This window comes from Ptychodera flava, chromosome 21 (genome assembly GCF_041260155.1).
Source record: "Ptychodera flava strain L36383 chromosome 21, AS_Pfla_20210202, whole genome shotgun sequence".
NCBI lineage: Eukaryota > Metazoa > Hemichordata > Enteropneusta > Ptychoderidae > Ptychodera > Ptychodera flava.
The window spans coordinates 16,008,691-16,024,945 of NC_091948.1; the positions used below are offsets into that span (position 1 = coordinate 16,008,691).

Genomic DNA, 16,255 nt, shown 5'->3' on the forward strand with positions numbered 1-16,255 from the left:
TGAAAAATAACCCTAAAAATATACTGTAATTCTCCTATTTCTCTAAGCCTTTGAGCAATTATCTTATTGAAAAATAAATATATTTAAGTAGATATGAAATATTCTGAAACGATTAACTATCAAACTAAAATTTGAAAAGGGAAGGATGGTATATTTCATACTGTATGTCTGCAATGTTTATGTCCGCTTGCTAAGTATGTCATTGTCAGACCAAAAATTTGTGACTGCTCTGATTTCTATTCGCTGAGACTGTAATTCCCTGGTATCGTCTGTTGAACGGCATCGTGTCTGGACATACATCAAACTGAGCCCATAAAACGGAGTGTCTCGGGGAAAGGACTGAACTGTGTATCAATCATACTTGCTCCTGCTACTGGGAATTGTGTACAAGGCTAAGTAACTCTGTACTGCATTGAGACTTTTGAGATGCGGAGTAGCAGGGCAGGACTGGTCAACCCCTGCAAGGTCCCAGTAAATTCATGGCATATAAATTTGGAATGGCAATGCGTTCTGGTATAGAACTGTTAATTTGGAATGGAGCATGTTCTGGTATAAAACTGTAAATTTTTCAGATGTCCTAGCTGAAAGAAAATGGCGGAAACATTTTTGAAAACAACACTTCGTTACTGTATCATAATATATGTACTTTTCTGTCTGTTGTGCCTAGCCTAACAAATCAACAAACTTTCAGGGCCCACCATACTATATCGCTTGGCATGAATGCATTCTATGGCGTAACACAGACAACCATATGTCCCCGATGATGCAAGCTTGACATCCTAGCACTGAAGTATATAATTCACCGGGGTTGCACTACATCACATTTAAGATACTTCCAACTGTACCTTTTTGCACTATTGATACGTATATTTCACAAGTGTGATGTGTTCCGCGTAAAACTTTCTAAAAGTATCTGATTATTCACAAATCAAGATGGTATTGCCTTTAAAAGACAAGACATTGATTTCTGTATATGTGTCTGTGTGTCATACTAGTGCATATAAAGCTCCGGCACTGATATCATTGATTCATGGGCAAGACAAAAAAGAACAATGTATATCTTGACTGATCATATCAAATCAAAGTATCTTATGCCAAGATTTTCATTATGTTTGTCAGCTGTGACATCACAATACAGAATTCATGGTGATTGCTATGACATCACATTACAGAATTCATGGTGATTTCTATGACATCACAGTGCAGAATTCATGGTGATTGCTGTGACATCACAGTACAGAATTCATGATGATTTCTATGACATCACAGTACAGAATTCGTGGTGATTGTTAATTGTGACATCACAGTACAGAATTCATGGTGATTGCTGTGATATCACAGTACAGAATCGATGGTGTTTGCTATGACATCACATTACAGAATTCATGGTGATTTCTATGACATCACAGTACAGAATTCATGGTGATTGTTGTGACATCACAGTACAGAATTCATGGTGATTTCTATGACATCACAGAATCCTATGTGTTTGCTGTAACATCACAGTGCAGCCCTTACAAAAAGACTGGAATTCTATAGAGTTCTATAGCTTACAGATACCGGTATACTACAGATATTGGCACCATTTTCTATAGAATTCTATAGAAAAACAAGATTCTATAGATTAAGTCTATAGAACATTTTTCGTAAGGGAGAATCCTTGGTGTTTGCTATGACATCATATATACGCTATAGTAGTTTACAGATTTTTCATCACATCCTCGTGCATTTGATTTCACATAAATATACTGATATCACTATTTGCAAAACATGTCAGTCGTCACATTTATGTTATTCCTGTAATGTAATTATGCAATCCACCCGACTATATGAATGGAATGTCCAAAAGTTGAAAGGGATTCATATAACCTTTGTTATATAAGAAGAGTGTAACCAGTCTCATTTCACATAATTTAACTAGAACGCAATACAATCTGAAAAATTGTTTCCAGTGTATTACTAGAGAATTTCTACAAATTTTATCATTTCAGTGTAAAGCATGCAAGTAAATATAGTGCCGTAACCATCTGTCATTGTTTTGATTTTTTACTTCTCTGCAGAAAAATTGCACTGGATGGTGAGAAAGATTTATTAGAAAAAACAAACAGAGAACTCCAAAGCAAAGTCAGATCACTGGAGGAATTGGTAAGCAAACAAACACACCACACTGGCCTGAGGCCGGGCACATCCTTCAAATTTGTTAACTTTATTGCTAGTATTAACGTAGTACGCACCTTGAAATTGAAAGACTTAAACTTTTGCTCAAACTTATAATAAGGAAACTTGAAAACATTCTTTTCAAAATCAGGGAAATCAAAAATTTGGTACTGGAGAAACAAATTATCCAATATTTACAAACACTTAAAATTCAAAATGGCCACCATCTCTGTGTTTCCTTAATGGGGAAAAATAAATTTTTGAAAGACAGGAAAAGTATGAAGAAGTTTACGTGGAAGTTTAAGAGTCTAATTGTCCCTCCCCAAGGCACATTTTACCTTAATGTGTGAGCAATTCTAGCATTTCAAATGGAAGGCCTCGTCAGGTTTTGTCCACACAACCATTCTGATATGAAAGTAATGGGAAAGTTGTTTATTTGAAGATTCTCACAGCTGAAAGTAATCAAATGAAGGGAACACATGCACAGGAAATAGTTGTTTAATTTTGAGATCTGAGTTTTATAATAAATTACTGCCCAGTAATATTTATCACTTCGGTTATGAGTGAAGTCATTGCAATTATTGACAACATTGTTCTAAAACTGTATTTTTGTCATTACACAAAGCCATCATATTTTTGATTTTTACTCGTACACATGACTAAGAAGTCTAAATCAGTGGGCATCATGAAAAGCAGTTCAGACTGTTTAATTTCCGCCAGACAATGCTTGTTCAGAACTCTGTTTTTTTTTCTCCTTATTTTTTTCATATTCACACTGATTTAAAAATGCGAGTCAGTTGCCGTGACCGCAGTGTTACCAATTTCACTTCAGCTGATGATGTATCACAGATTTCAGTTCAGCGATGAAATGACAATACTTGACTCCCACTAAAGAGTCTAAGCATCAAATGAGTTGGAAAACATTGAGTGAAGTAGACATCTCATTTTTATGACCCGCTGCTGAAAGTGACGATTATGAGGACGCAATTTAGGAGCGTTTGATGGAAAAATATGGCCCAGAACGATGCCTTGCTTTTTAGAGATGATAGCAAATTTATACAGAAATGCTGGCGAAGATTAAAGTGTTAGGATATCTGTCTGTTAGAAATGCTGTGACCCATGATGTGTCGGTACATGACCCCGAGCATGTCAGTATTAGAAAGCTACTGAGAACATGTCATCTGATTGCTTTGTCATGTATCCTAGTTGCCGTGCCAATGATCCATATTTGCCAGACGCATTAAGCAATCAGTCATTTTGGCTGAGCATCATAACATTGTTGTAACGACTGTGATCCGCCTGCCACGCTTCATTGGCCGACTCGGGGGACCCATCGCTGGATAGCTTGAATCACTTCCATGTTGTCACATTCCTCATAATCTTATCTCTTCTCCCGCGCATGATCCCCGTCATTCAGGTGCAGTCCAGGGAATCAAGATTGAAAACCAACGAGGAATTGAACCGCCAGGTGATTGATAACTTGGATCGCGATAAGCAAGGTGTGTTGTCAAAAATTTCCACAGATAAAAACCGAGCACTCTTTCAGCTGTAGTCGCTGTCTGAAGACCACTCAATCACATCTCAAACGGAACAACAGAAATACTGGCAAATGTTAACCTCTTTAAAAAATCCACTTTATGGCATCTGTCAGTTATTATCAAAGTTTGGCACATATTTGTATGTCACCCATTCCTAAAATAAATCAGTGTAAAAGAGGACACCATACTTTGTGAATCCCCATGTGTGCTTCAACTTCACCTATGCGGTAAAGACATGTTTATAATGAGCAGGTGCTTTCCCATGATGCATTGTGAAGGATTCTGATTGGTTGGGACTTATCTTGCAAACTCTGCAAAAGGATGCCATTTGGTTGAGACTTGTCTTTTTTGCGAACTCTACCAAAGAATATCTTTTTTGGAAATATACTAGGCTCACCTTGAAATTTGTTGAAAACATAATAGATTGCTGATAATATTGTTCAGGTCCTAAAAGATTTGCTTTTCTCGATGATGACTGTTGTCAATGGGTTTGGTACTACAGTTAGCTAAGCTTTAAACTCTGCCATCACTGAGTTGCCACTTTTATGTAATTCCAGACTTGTTAACAGACCAAGATCTGATGAGATACAATACCGCATTTTCTAAGAGAACTTTTATTTCCAGTTGTAAGTTTCGGTGATTTGCCATATTGATCTACTGTTCAGTGTGACATGGACAGTGCCATAAATTGCCATAAATCTGTTTTTTCCTTAAATGCAAATGTAGATGTCTTTCTATTCAAAGTTAGTATGACAGATACAATATTCTAAATATTCTAAAGACCAAGAGTTTAACTTTCTCAGTATGCTTGTTCAACATAAGACAATGATGCAATAACAATTTGGCCATTTTTACCTCAGTATCATTTTTAACTCTATCATTTGAAATTTATGAAAAAAAGTTTATTATTGCATCAGACAGTAAACTTCCTTTCAATTTTTGAAGAGCAGGAAAATATTCATACACAAAAAGATTGTAAAGTCATGAATGTATCTGTTTTGATGTACAAATTTAATATCAGTGTACAGGTCTACCTTGCGTTGTACGTACATGTTTTTCTATCATTTTCCCCATACCACCTTGGCATGTTTAAGTCTTTGAAGTGGGCGAATCATATTAACAACAGCCCTGTCATTTCGCACCTGGTTCTTTGCTTTTTATTGCAAAATCAAAAATTACAACTGTCCTCTCATTCTCGGGTACAAATTTTATCTTTGATACCCAGAGGTTGAAAACAATGTTGACTTAAATGTCATGGGTATAATTACAAAATAAAGCTTGATTAACAATCAGATCTGCATGGTGTATCTTGTTTGAGGCAATTGTCAATGAGTATATCAGCGTGCCTTTGCTCTATCATATCACCTTTTGAAACTATCTGCCATTTTGATGTTGTTTCTTATTATGGCCTTTGGCTGCCATGACCTGAAAAGCGGATTTTATGAGAATTTTATGGGTCGGTCTCAAGGCAGAACGGTGAAACTCCATTTTGATAGATGTTATTACCTTTTCTGTAGGTTTGACTAAACGTGTGACTGAACATTTGATCGAGGCCGACAAAGCCAAGGAAGAACTGGCCAAGTTCAGACTAACCAATGACAAACTGGATAACAGAGTTAAGGTAAAGACAGGACAAGCTTATAGATTACTTTCAAAGCTACTTTCTCATTGGCTGTCAACAGAACATGTTCCTTTTAATTGGTCGGCATTCAACATCAGTCCTGTAATCACACATTTATTACATTTAAACTTGAACTACAATGAGAATATTTCTCTTTGAAGAATAATATTCCGCTGATTTTTTGACCACAATTTAGTGTAGATTAGGTGCAATCAAGAGTTTTCATTTTGAATCCTGGAAATATTCCCAGATTTGACATGAAGTTCAGTAATGGCAACAAAAGAATGATAACCTTTCACTTTTAAATATATTATTCTTTCTGACTTTCTTGTATTTCTGTTTTTTAGCTTTTGGAAGATGATTTGCATGATGTCAGACAACGCTATAATGAGTTATCAAAAGAGGTTAGTAATTCTGTGTTCTTGTACCTGTTGATCTTACATATTTCATTGTAAATATTTCTTATTCTCATTCCAGTCTTTAATTTCTTCAATTTTTTTGCTTATAATGTACAAATAGACATACCTGCCAGGAACTATCACTATTTTCTTTTTAATAAATAAATCTGACTTCTGATTTTCTCTTTAGCACTACGGTTCAAAGTCTTTTTTTCCTCTTTGTATTTTTGAACCTTCCTCACAGACTCTGTAAACTGAAAGTTGAAAGTAGCTGTTGGAATTTTTTAACTTTGTACATCATTCTGATGAGTTAAGCCAGCCCCAAGGTTGTGTTGTAACAACATTTTTATTTTTTTTTAACTTGAACGCAGCATGAAGATACATTAAACCAAGTTGGGAAACAGGAACAGGAAATCAGCAAACAGGAAACTGAAGTTGATATGAAGGAGAGAGAGAACAAGAAACTGAGGTGAGAAATTAATCAGTAAGGTTGCATCTTTGTTACGACATCGATAATTTAAAAGATAAAATAGTTTTTGATGACTGAATGACAAGGTAGCAATGATTCAGGTTTATTTGTTCAGATGTCATGTTGCGTTTACACTAACAAGATATGTAGATATTATGACAAGATGAGTTGAGGTCATGACAAAATGTGTTCCGGTTGATGTCAGTACAGTATATGTTGATGTCATTTTTTGTATTTAAAAAGTTTTTCTCGGTAACAGTAGTGAAGGTTTGCAGTGTTTGTCAGAAAGGTGTAACTGTACAATTCTCAATCATCACTGTTGGTAGTATTTGTAATCCATTGCTACAACAATGTGTCTCTAGTTTGTCTTTCTCAATAGCAATTTTGTATTTTTGGACATACTGATGTAAAACTCCATATGGGAAAATGTCCCGTATGTCTTGATGCTGTAAAAAGCGAATTTCATTTTCTTGTCGTTTGTTCATGTAATGAAGATCATGATAAAAGAACATTCCTAACTTTTGCACACAGCCACAAATTTCACCATATAAATTCATGGATCTCATGAATACCAAATAGGCAGACATCATTAGAAATTGTTCACATTTAATACTTGTTTTACATGTTTCAAAAAAGAGCATCTTTTCTCAGTGAGATGGATTGTACTTAATTCTTAAACCAATTTTTTCTACTCACTGTATTACACTGTAAATTGAATGTGCACCACATGTAGTCCTACTTCACTTGTTTTTCTATATTGAAAAGAAATGTACAAAGGGCCAGGGACCCATAGTGATTTGAAATACACAAACACATGCGTGTTCTTGTTGGTGGTTATGTTTAACTTGTAGCAAACACACATATCATTAGCATATGATGGTTTCCAACCATTTTAATTTCCATCAAATAGATGAATTGCTTTGCTATAAGTATGAGATAATTATAGTGTTGATGTCATGAAAAGATGGGTTGACCAGACCAGTTGCCCTGAGCTTTGCAGGTCAAGGTCAAGGGTTAATACTTAGGACAGATATTGTGGGCATATTCTTGCCAAAGTGACAATACTTCATGAGATATCACGGCCGAATCCGTTCTATGCCAGTACAGTGGAAATGATGGAAAATTTCTATCAAAGATAACCTTAATCTTCATGGTGTTGCTGAACCAAAAACAGAATATCTCTTCAATGACAGTGAGATAGATTAACTACAGAAAGAACATTTCTAAATCAGAAAAAAGAGGCACTCTAAGTATACAGTGCCATATTTCATCATGGCGCAAAAAATTTCTGTCAGTAAGCGGGTCGTCAAGGAGTTAAATCTGTGTTTTATGTGAAGAAGAACAATAGACACCAGCATATGGTGATTATACTGACTGGAAGTTCATGCAAAGTTTACGTATAGAGGTATTGGCCCAGTTTAAATCTCAGTTTACAAGTTGCGTAATTGTGATAATTTAAGTTCTATAATTGTCATGAGTCCTGAAATCAGAGTGTTCTATAATTGTTACTCAAATTTCACAGTGAGAGTCACAAAAACTAAAGATCACCAGAAATTGCCCTGATGTACGGTACATCTGTGTGGCAGGGAAGCAAATTACATTTGATTGCCTTGTAAGTTAGCGGCTCACAAGTTTTACATTTCAAGTTAACTTGACATCAGGCCCGATCAACAGGACGTATAAATGAGACAGATGGAGGGAAGGCGATTAAAGAAGTGAACAAGTAAAGGCCGAAAGGGAAAACGATACATTTGATATAGCTGGCAGCGACTTTCTAAAAGACACAGTTGACATTTTCAGTTGATTTGCCACCTTGAAGTACTGTAATACTCTTTGAACAGTTCTTGTCACTATTGCCGTGAGCTGGTATTCTATATCCCGTATCAGCCAGTGCGCACTACCAGGCGGCCATATTTAGTGTAGGCGGCACAGCTGTAGGCGGCCATCTTTGAGAGCTCCAACTTGTATGCAAATAGCCAATCAAGTATGCAACTTCCTTCAAAACAGTCTAGCACTTAGCGTCCAGCTTAGAGCGAGAATTAGACAGCGAGCATGATGTGAGGTGCTGGGCAGCCAGCAGATGGCCTACAGGCCTAGATGGGGATTAAGTTGGGATTTTAACTTAAGTAAATGGTTCCAATTGTGTAAAGGGGAGCAGTTTTCACATTGACATGTTGCCTGTAGCTCATGATTCTGTCTCACATCAGGTGTTGATCGGGAAATCCAATTTACACCTCCAAAGCACATTCAAATGTATACTTTACTGTATAATGGCTGTGTTATTGGCTATGATTTTCCCCAAAACTAAAACTCAAAACCAGAAGATATATCTGCTCTCATTGTTCTATAATCACATTATTATATGTGTTGTGTTAGCAATCGCTAAATCAGTTATAAAGCAGTTTTATCTTTGAGTATTACTAACTTATTCTTCATCAAAATGCACACTTTGTTATTTCTGTCTATATGTCTCTATGTCTTTGACTGTCTTTATTGCTCTTTCTATTCTCCATTCCATCTCTTTGTTTGTCTCCCTCTGAATTTCCCGTGTTTCCCTTTTATCAACCCTCTTCATGAAGCAAGAAAAAACTGGCATACTAGTAACTCAAACTTCACAATCACACTGATCTCTTTATTTTCAGGACTTAATTTCTTAATCACTGTCTCAGTGCAAACCATATTCAACATTTAGGTTCATTTTTTTCCTGTTTTGTTTTCTTGGCTTTAGGAAAGAGTTATCTGAACTGCGTAGTGTTCACAGTCAATGTTCAGGCCACGCCGCTCAGCAAGGAGAACTCATTAAACAGCTGCAGTCCCTTCAGTTTGACACGCAACAAGGTAACAATCTTTCTGAATCAGAGAATGACTTCAGAACTTTCCCTCACCAAAAGTTTTATGTCACTGGAAAGTGGTCAAAAAATTATTGCGTAATTTGAAAATCAGATATATACATGGCTTGTTGTACGTATGTGTTAATTAATAAAAGTTTGTTTGTTGGTTATTTATTTCATTGTTTTAATTTGATTGATATATTTGCAGTCATGAAAAATCAGGAAGAAGCACACACAATGGAAGCATCATCTCTACAGGCTGTGAGTTTTGGTTATTAATCAATAACTGTGTTCGTTGTTTACAGACACAAGAAAAGTAACTTTGATGTACATTTGTCAAATTTACTCGGGGTTTTTCCTCTTGGTCATCTTTCTGTGACATTTATGTCCAACTAGTGATTTGTCAGTTACCGTGAAAAATTCTTAGAATTGTTCCCGTTCAGATTTTTAGAAGTTGATCTTGCCGCCTTTAGTTTTCCAGACTCAGAAATCCAAACTGACTGTCAACAGTATGCCCCCATACATCAGCCGACCGACAACATTCAAATTGGTTGCAGATTATGATTCTTTTGATATTCATCTCAAATTTCCCCCTCTGCATTTTTTGTTGTCTGCCGTTACAAAGTTGAGAAGCTCTGTAAATTGTCAGATGTATTCAAAGTGTAAACACTTTCAGTGTTTTTGTTTTGAAATTCTGAGATCTCAGGTTTCAGAAATGAAAGCTGAGAAACATAGAATATTGATACAAGGGTGAAGTGGGGCAATTATGAATGAACAGCTGTGAAATATGTAATTTCTGGGTTATAATACTACGTCATCCACTTATTTGAGATGGTAGGCATTGTAGATCCCTATGACACCCATCGCAAATTTGACAAACATCTGTGTTGTACTGTTTTGTATCAATCTTCCAATCAAATACGTCGTCACATTCAGCTTTTGCTCTCAATTATGCCACCCTGTCTGTAGATGTACGCTGATTTGAATTCTCGATACCAAACCATTAAACAAGCTTTAGAGAGAGCTGAAAGAGAACTAGCAAGTGTGCCAGAGAAAACGATCGGACTCCAAGTCAACCTGTCACCATGGGACGCAGTAAGTGTCTTTTATTCCGACAAGTAGATATTCCAACGAACAGACATCACCTTAAGGTTGTGTGCATCTCAAAAAAGAAAGGTTTAACCCTTTGTTCAAACTTTCCCCATGGAAACTTTCAACAATTCTCTTTCAAAATCCAGAATAAAAATTGGTACACCTTAAAATACAGAGCTGAGCATCATCTTGCTAGCGATATTCATCATTGCTTGCCTGGGGGTGCTATTTGTGATGAATGAGTGAATGCAAACATACCCCCTAGGATAGTGTTGAGAGTTGTACTGTACCTCAGTCTAGGCCCAGGGTTCGTCAGTCAAGCCTACATTAATCAGGGGTCACTGCACAAATTTTGGTAACAGAGAAACAGATTATTTAAATATACCAAAATTTTATATTCAAAATGGCTGCCATCCCTATGTTAACTTTAATTCAAAACAAGACGGTGGGGATTTTATTTGCTTCACAAGCTTCAGCATGAATCCAATCAAGCAGCAAACCGAAAATAGTATTGTGAAAATTTGAGCATCTGAAAAACTCCCCCTACTGTACACTCTACTGTAGTACAGTTATGATGGGCGCTTGATTGTCATTTGGTAAAATTTACCATAGAAAATTTCCAAATTTGAATTTGACGATACGGTGACTTAGAATGATTTGAATGCAATATGTGATGTAATTGAGAATATCATTTGAGATTTCTTTCAACATGACAAAAACTATTGCTCTACGTTTACACTTCTGTTCATTAAAAAGAAATTTAACAGCAGCATAATGTCCCTTTTCACTATCAGCTCCAAGTTCAGAGACCTACCCTTAGGAGAACCTTACTCTGCTTAAAGACGCTGTTAGTATTTTTTTTTCCAGTCCTTAAATCAATATCATGGACAGCCTAGAGGCAGGCTACTTGAGAAAGCTACTAGACTTGCAGCCGGCTTGTTGACTTCCACGGGTAATTCTTGAGAATTGATGTAGAAATGGAGTGGGAGACGGACTGGAGGTGATGCTCTTCCACAACAATTAGCTTACTGACTGTCTAATGTCTGCATCCTTTCCACAGGAAATCCAGACGTGTGAAAATTGCATCGTTAATGAGTGCAAGATGTCAAGCCTGCAAACAGAAATTGATCTTCTGAAGGAAAGACTCAAAGAAAAATCAAGGTAAAAATTGAACAGAAAGATATCGGCGGGGTCTGGTTTCAGCTTCATATATCAAATTAAATGTTTTCAAAGCTGCTAGAAATGGCAAAGTTACAATGTTTGTATTCTGTTAGAAGGAACAGTGTTTATTAACAATGTGTGGGGTATCAGTGCTAGGTTTATTTTATTTCATGATGTAGCATCAGCGTTAGGTTCATTTCATGATGTAGTTTCAGCGTTAGGTTTATTTCATAAAGTAATGTCAGTGTTAGGTTTGTTTCATGATGAATTGTTGTTTCATACACTGAAGGATAACTTTCAGTGTTTTGTGTCAAAACATTGTCTCACTGTTCTCAGCTCAGAGGTGTTGACGGCTAGTAATTTTAAGACAATGCTTGTCTGTTTTAAGTTTTACTGTTCATCACACAAATGTTGTGATAAACTTTGCAAGTCAAATGAGGTATTACTTGTTCATCATTTCAAAGCAGGAAAATGTAAAAATAATTTATTTCAGTTCTTGAAATGCATGATGGGATGATTTGTTATTTCAAACTCAAAGTTTTTAATTTTATTTTACTGTTTTCATCATGGTATCACTGCACTATAACAGTTACTTTAGTATTCAATAGCCATTACCAGAACAGCTATGTACCGTACATGATATCAGCTTGACTGTTTCAAAAGAGTCAAATCTCACGATCATTTGACAGAAGGCAACTTTTTGTTCCTCAGTCCAGTTTATGTTTGTTGTATGTTGACAATTAAAAGAAAAGTGAGCACTATGGTTTGAATAAAATGTATTCTTTTCATTCAGATTGATTTACAGTTTAGATAAGGAAAATTCTGAAAAACGAGACGTATTTTCAGCAGTCAGCAAACAGGTAAGCTTTGAATATTCCACAATAGATTGCCAAGTTCAGAACAACATGAATTATACAATTTGTGGTATGGAAGAGGTAGAATTGTCCATTTTACAAAAGGAACACTTTCAAAATAGTTGCATTACAGTGTTTAGCAAGGCCATAAAATGTGTGATCGTTCCAAAGTAGTCATCTTTGCTAAGACATCTGTCTGTGCTTAAAGGTGTGCAGTGCAAAGGCAAGTATGCCCTCAGGTGGTGAAAAAGAGAAATGCAGCTGTGGCAGCCAAATTTACTCCACGAAAATATCACCACAACTCGGAATAACTATCAAGTTGTTCCGAAATTGGTTCTTTAATTTTGAAAAATTAGGAGTATTTTATCCTTTTAAGTGCATCCAGACATTAGCAGCTGTGTTCAGTGCCTGAAACAAGCAAAGTCTAGCTCTTTAACACAATTTGACAAATACACCTGACATTTGCCTATCTGCAAAGTCATCATCATTAGTTAAAACGCAATGAATGGTGTAACATATCGCCCTGAATTCCTGTTTGATGTAGTAACAGGAAGAGCAGGTGTTGAAACCGTTGGCGCCCCAGGGCATGATGGGAGAATGTAAGGTCAAAGGTCGCATACGTATCCATTTCAGTCGGGATTGTGATGGTAATTTTGCTGAAGGAACATTTTCTGAGAATTGTTTGTGCAAGTTCCACAGAGACTAGTCACGCATGTGGGTGGATAATATCCAGTGTTTGGTGATGACTTAAAAAAAATTATCCATCAAATGGTTGTCGACTTTCTACATAGCCCTCTATCAGCCTAGTGGCAACCAGACAAAAACACAGCTTACCTTGTCGCCAAATCAGATGTCATTAAAGTCTTGTAAAGTTTTGGTATTTTTTTTACATCCTATATTAGATTTATACTGAGGGAATGTCCAGCCCGCATACCAGTCAGAAATGCAGCGTGAGGTCACGGTCCGTGTCACCGATCAGATCACCTCTGCATGCCAGTTCACCAAAAATCAAAACAAGAAAATCTCTAGGCTTGAGTACCAACAAGAAGACACAAAACTTGGAACAAGCTTTAGAACTCAAGGTTGTGTCTATCAACAATTTTTATCGCAATGTTGAGAGTGGTTCTTGGGCCGCTTTTGCAATATTGATGGTTTATTAAAGATTTATGAGGTTTATGAGGTGCTGAATATTTGACAATATAAGTTATTTTGTATTCTTTTTTTTGAAAATTCACAGTGGATTTGTTTAGTACTTTAGCCATCATTGGGATAAGAAGATATCTCTTGTATACAAAAGGCTCAGAATGACAGTACAGATGCAATTGAGAATGCTGATAATAATCAGTGCAGTAATGAAATGTTTAGATATTTGGCCACTGGTTTCTCTATCACATTCATCTCTGCATTTCGACTAAAAATTTCCGGTTGTCATTTTTTTGGTCCATTTTATCTTGACAAGAATGAAGAGTGCGAGGAGATCCAGGCTGCGCATAACAGAAGACTGCACAGATTGAGAACTCTTCAACAAAACTACAACATCTTGAAAGAACAAATCAAAACTTACGAAGAAGGACAAAGGTAAAAGACCAGAGATTAAATCATTCATTCACTGTCGATAATGGTATGTGTTCAACATGTCAGCTTTGAAAAGTTACTTCGTGTTGACTGATGTCGCTCAAAATTAGGTCATCAGGTGTCGAGTAAGGTACATTTGAAATTTTATTCAAGTTGTAGGACTTCATAAAAGTTTACCCATCAGAACAAACTAATTTCTAGGGTAATATGAACTTGAATCCATGTCTATAGTCACATGGCTTCAGTCTTGGCCAAGCTCTGGATGTCAAAAAATAACATACAGGGAGAAAAAAATATTGATGTGTGGCCTCATTGGGTTTTCAGTGGGAAGAAGAAGAGAAAGAAAATGCATCGTTCGGATCCACGCAGCCTGCAGCAAGAAGACAGTGACACTGTCTGGAATGAATTGACGTACTTCAAGGGACAAAATAGAAATCTGTTGATGGACAGGTCAGTCATGGCTACTTCATTTGCGCGGAATATACCATTAGAGATGCAGGGAGGAAGGATGTAGTAATGAGGGTCAATTGTCATCATCACTGGGTTTTGTGACGCAGCTCTCAAAATCAAGAATTACCAGTTTGGCATCCCAAGCAGAGATCAAAGTGCCATAGCCACTGTGTTCAAAGTGAAAGATCAAAACAGAAGATATTTGTTGGGATTGCATTTAGCCAGTGCAAATCTTAAAGTTGGTGACAGCAGAAAGATTTTGAACATGAACACAAAAAGTGTGAAAATTGTTAGTATTAACCCTTTGGGCGCCAAAGGCTATTTTTGTTCCCCATATAAAAAAAACAGTCAATATTTCTCAGATTTTTGCGGAAATTTTGTAATATGATGTCCATTTCATCCAAAATTATCAAAAAAATTACAGAAAAATTCATAAAAATTGGTAAAATATTGCACTAAAATTTTGGCGTGAAAAAATCACAGCGCTCAAAGGATTAAAAAAGTGATTTATCGAAACTATATACTAATTATCATAGTTTCTCTCATTTGCTGAGATTATATATTTCATATCACATGAGATCCAGATAACTGTTCTTTTTCAATCATCAGCATCATGTTATTTTTATTTGATTTATTAGAATGAACTTACAGGAAGAATTAGACCTTCTCAAAGTCCAGACGGCTTCAGACGCGACTCACGTGGAGCAACTGACGCACTGTTTGCATCAAGAGAAAGAACAGCTGAGAGTTCAGTTGGCCGAAGCTGAGAGAAATCGTAAAGTGAAAGATGCCGAGAGAAAAGAAATGACGGAACTCAAAAAGCAGGTATTTGTGGTGAACTTATAACTCAACTTAGTCATGATGTAATAAGATTGATATACAATAATTGGATACTCCGATTTCAAGCAGTGATATGTTTTAGAATGATACATGAATTTTCATCTTGATAGGCAACTGACAAACGATTGGGCATGTAATCCTCATAAAATCAATGTGTGTCGTTAGCAAAACCTTAAGATGTATTCTTTTATACAGTTATTAACATATGAATAGATTACTCAAAAAACAGGGATGGCCCACCCCTAAATATCCCCCTGTGGAGAACCCTGGATATCTACTTCAAATTTATAGTTTTCAAGGTGAATCATATCTTGTCAACATTTGATCCTTTATACATAAAAAAGACATATAATATACATAAATCATATTTATACATAAATGTGATGCATTTAACATTGTTTAGCCTAGTTATTTCAGTGTCAGTTATAAACTGCACTCAAAAGTGTAATCATTTGTCAGTTGCCTATCAAGATAAAAGTTAATTATGTATCGTACTACGTCATATCTTCCTCTGAGTGCCTCTAAAGTCTCTGTTTTAACATACTGTGTTACTCTTTTTTCAGATCAAATCTTGTGAAAATTTACTGGAATCACTGGAGAAAGAAAACGCAACTCTGATGGACGAAAGAGATAATCTGATCAAGGAGAAGAGGTTGGTTTCCATGGAGATATGTATATTTGGTTTTTTAAATTTTAAAAATGCAACATCAGTAAGTTTTAAACGTCAAGATTTGTGCAATGTTGTCCATATGCATCTGAGTGATGTGCAAAGTATTTATGCGTTCTGTTCTACTCCATTGCTTGCTGTGTAATCTTGTTTAGTTTGTAAAAGTGTGTGATTGTTTTTGCAGAGCACTGAAGACCAATGTAGGGATGCTGAAGACAGACCTCGGTGAGAAGGACGCAGAATTACATCATTTTAAAAAAGAAAACCGTTACATGAAGAAAAAGTTACGTCACAGGAAGCACGGGCAGAGTCGGAGAAGACATAAAAGCGTTAAAGATGTATGTATCAATGAAATGGTTTTATAAATTATTTGTATGTACGGTAATATTCTTTTGTGAACTGCATATCACTAATATTGATTTGAAAACTGCATAATACTATAAATATTGTTTAGATAGAGTAGTCATTACAAAAGGTTTGTTATAATATGCTCAAGATACATTCTTGAAATACTCAATAGATTGGCATTGTGCCAAGATATTCCAGGACATGTGGTGTAGACATGGTCACTCAACATCCATGGACCTCTGTGTCTGTTAGTA

The 16,255-nt window shown here is 36.1% G+C and overlaps 1 protein-coding gene across 2 annotated transcripts in view; it reads left to right on the forward strand.

Annotated features, from left to right (window-relative positions):
- LOC139121541 (centlein-like) overlaps window positions 1–16,255 on the forward strand; it is a 56,694-nt gene that overhangs the window by 28,398 nt on the left and 12,041 nt on the right. For both annotated transcript variants that reach the window (XM_070686525.1, XM_070686524.1), the window contains exons 6-21: window positions 2,061–2,145; window positions 3,575–3,656; window positions 5,213–5,316; window positions 5,664–5,720; window positions 6,086–6,183; window positions 8,912–9,021; window positions 9,223–9,275; window positions 9,984–10,109; window positions 11,167–11,267; window positions 12,061–12,127; window positions 13,024–13,203; window positions 13,581–13,699; window positions 14,021–14,146; window positions 14,785–14,971; window positions 15,550–15,638; window positions 15,838–15,991. In XM_070686525.1, coding sequence (XP_070542626.1) covers window positions 2,061–2,145; window positions 3,575–3,656; window positions 5,213–5,316; window positions 5,664–5,720; window positions 6,086–6,183; window positions 8,912–9,021; window positions 9,223–9,275; window positions 9,984–10,109; window positions 11,167–11,267; window positions 12,061–12,127; window positions 13,024–13,203; window positions 13,581–13,699; window positions 14,021–14,146; window positions 14,785–14,971; window positions 15,550–15,638; window positions 15,838–15,991 — 1,738 coding nt within the window. The remainder of the gene's footprint in view (window positions 1–2,060; window positions 2,146–3,574; window positions 3,657–5,212; window positions 5,317–5,663; window positions 5,721–6,085; window positions 6,184–8,911; window positions 9,022–9,222; window positions 9,276–9,983; window positions 10,110–11,166; window positions 11,268–12,060; window positions 12,128–13,023; window positions 13,204–13,580; window positions 13,700–14,020; window positions 14,147–14,784; window positions 14,972–15,549; window positions 15,639–15,837; window positions 15,992–16,255) is intronic.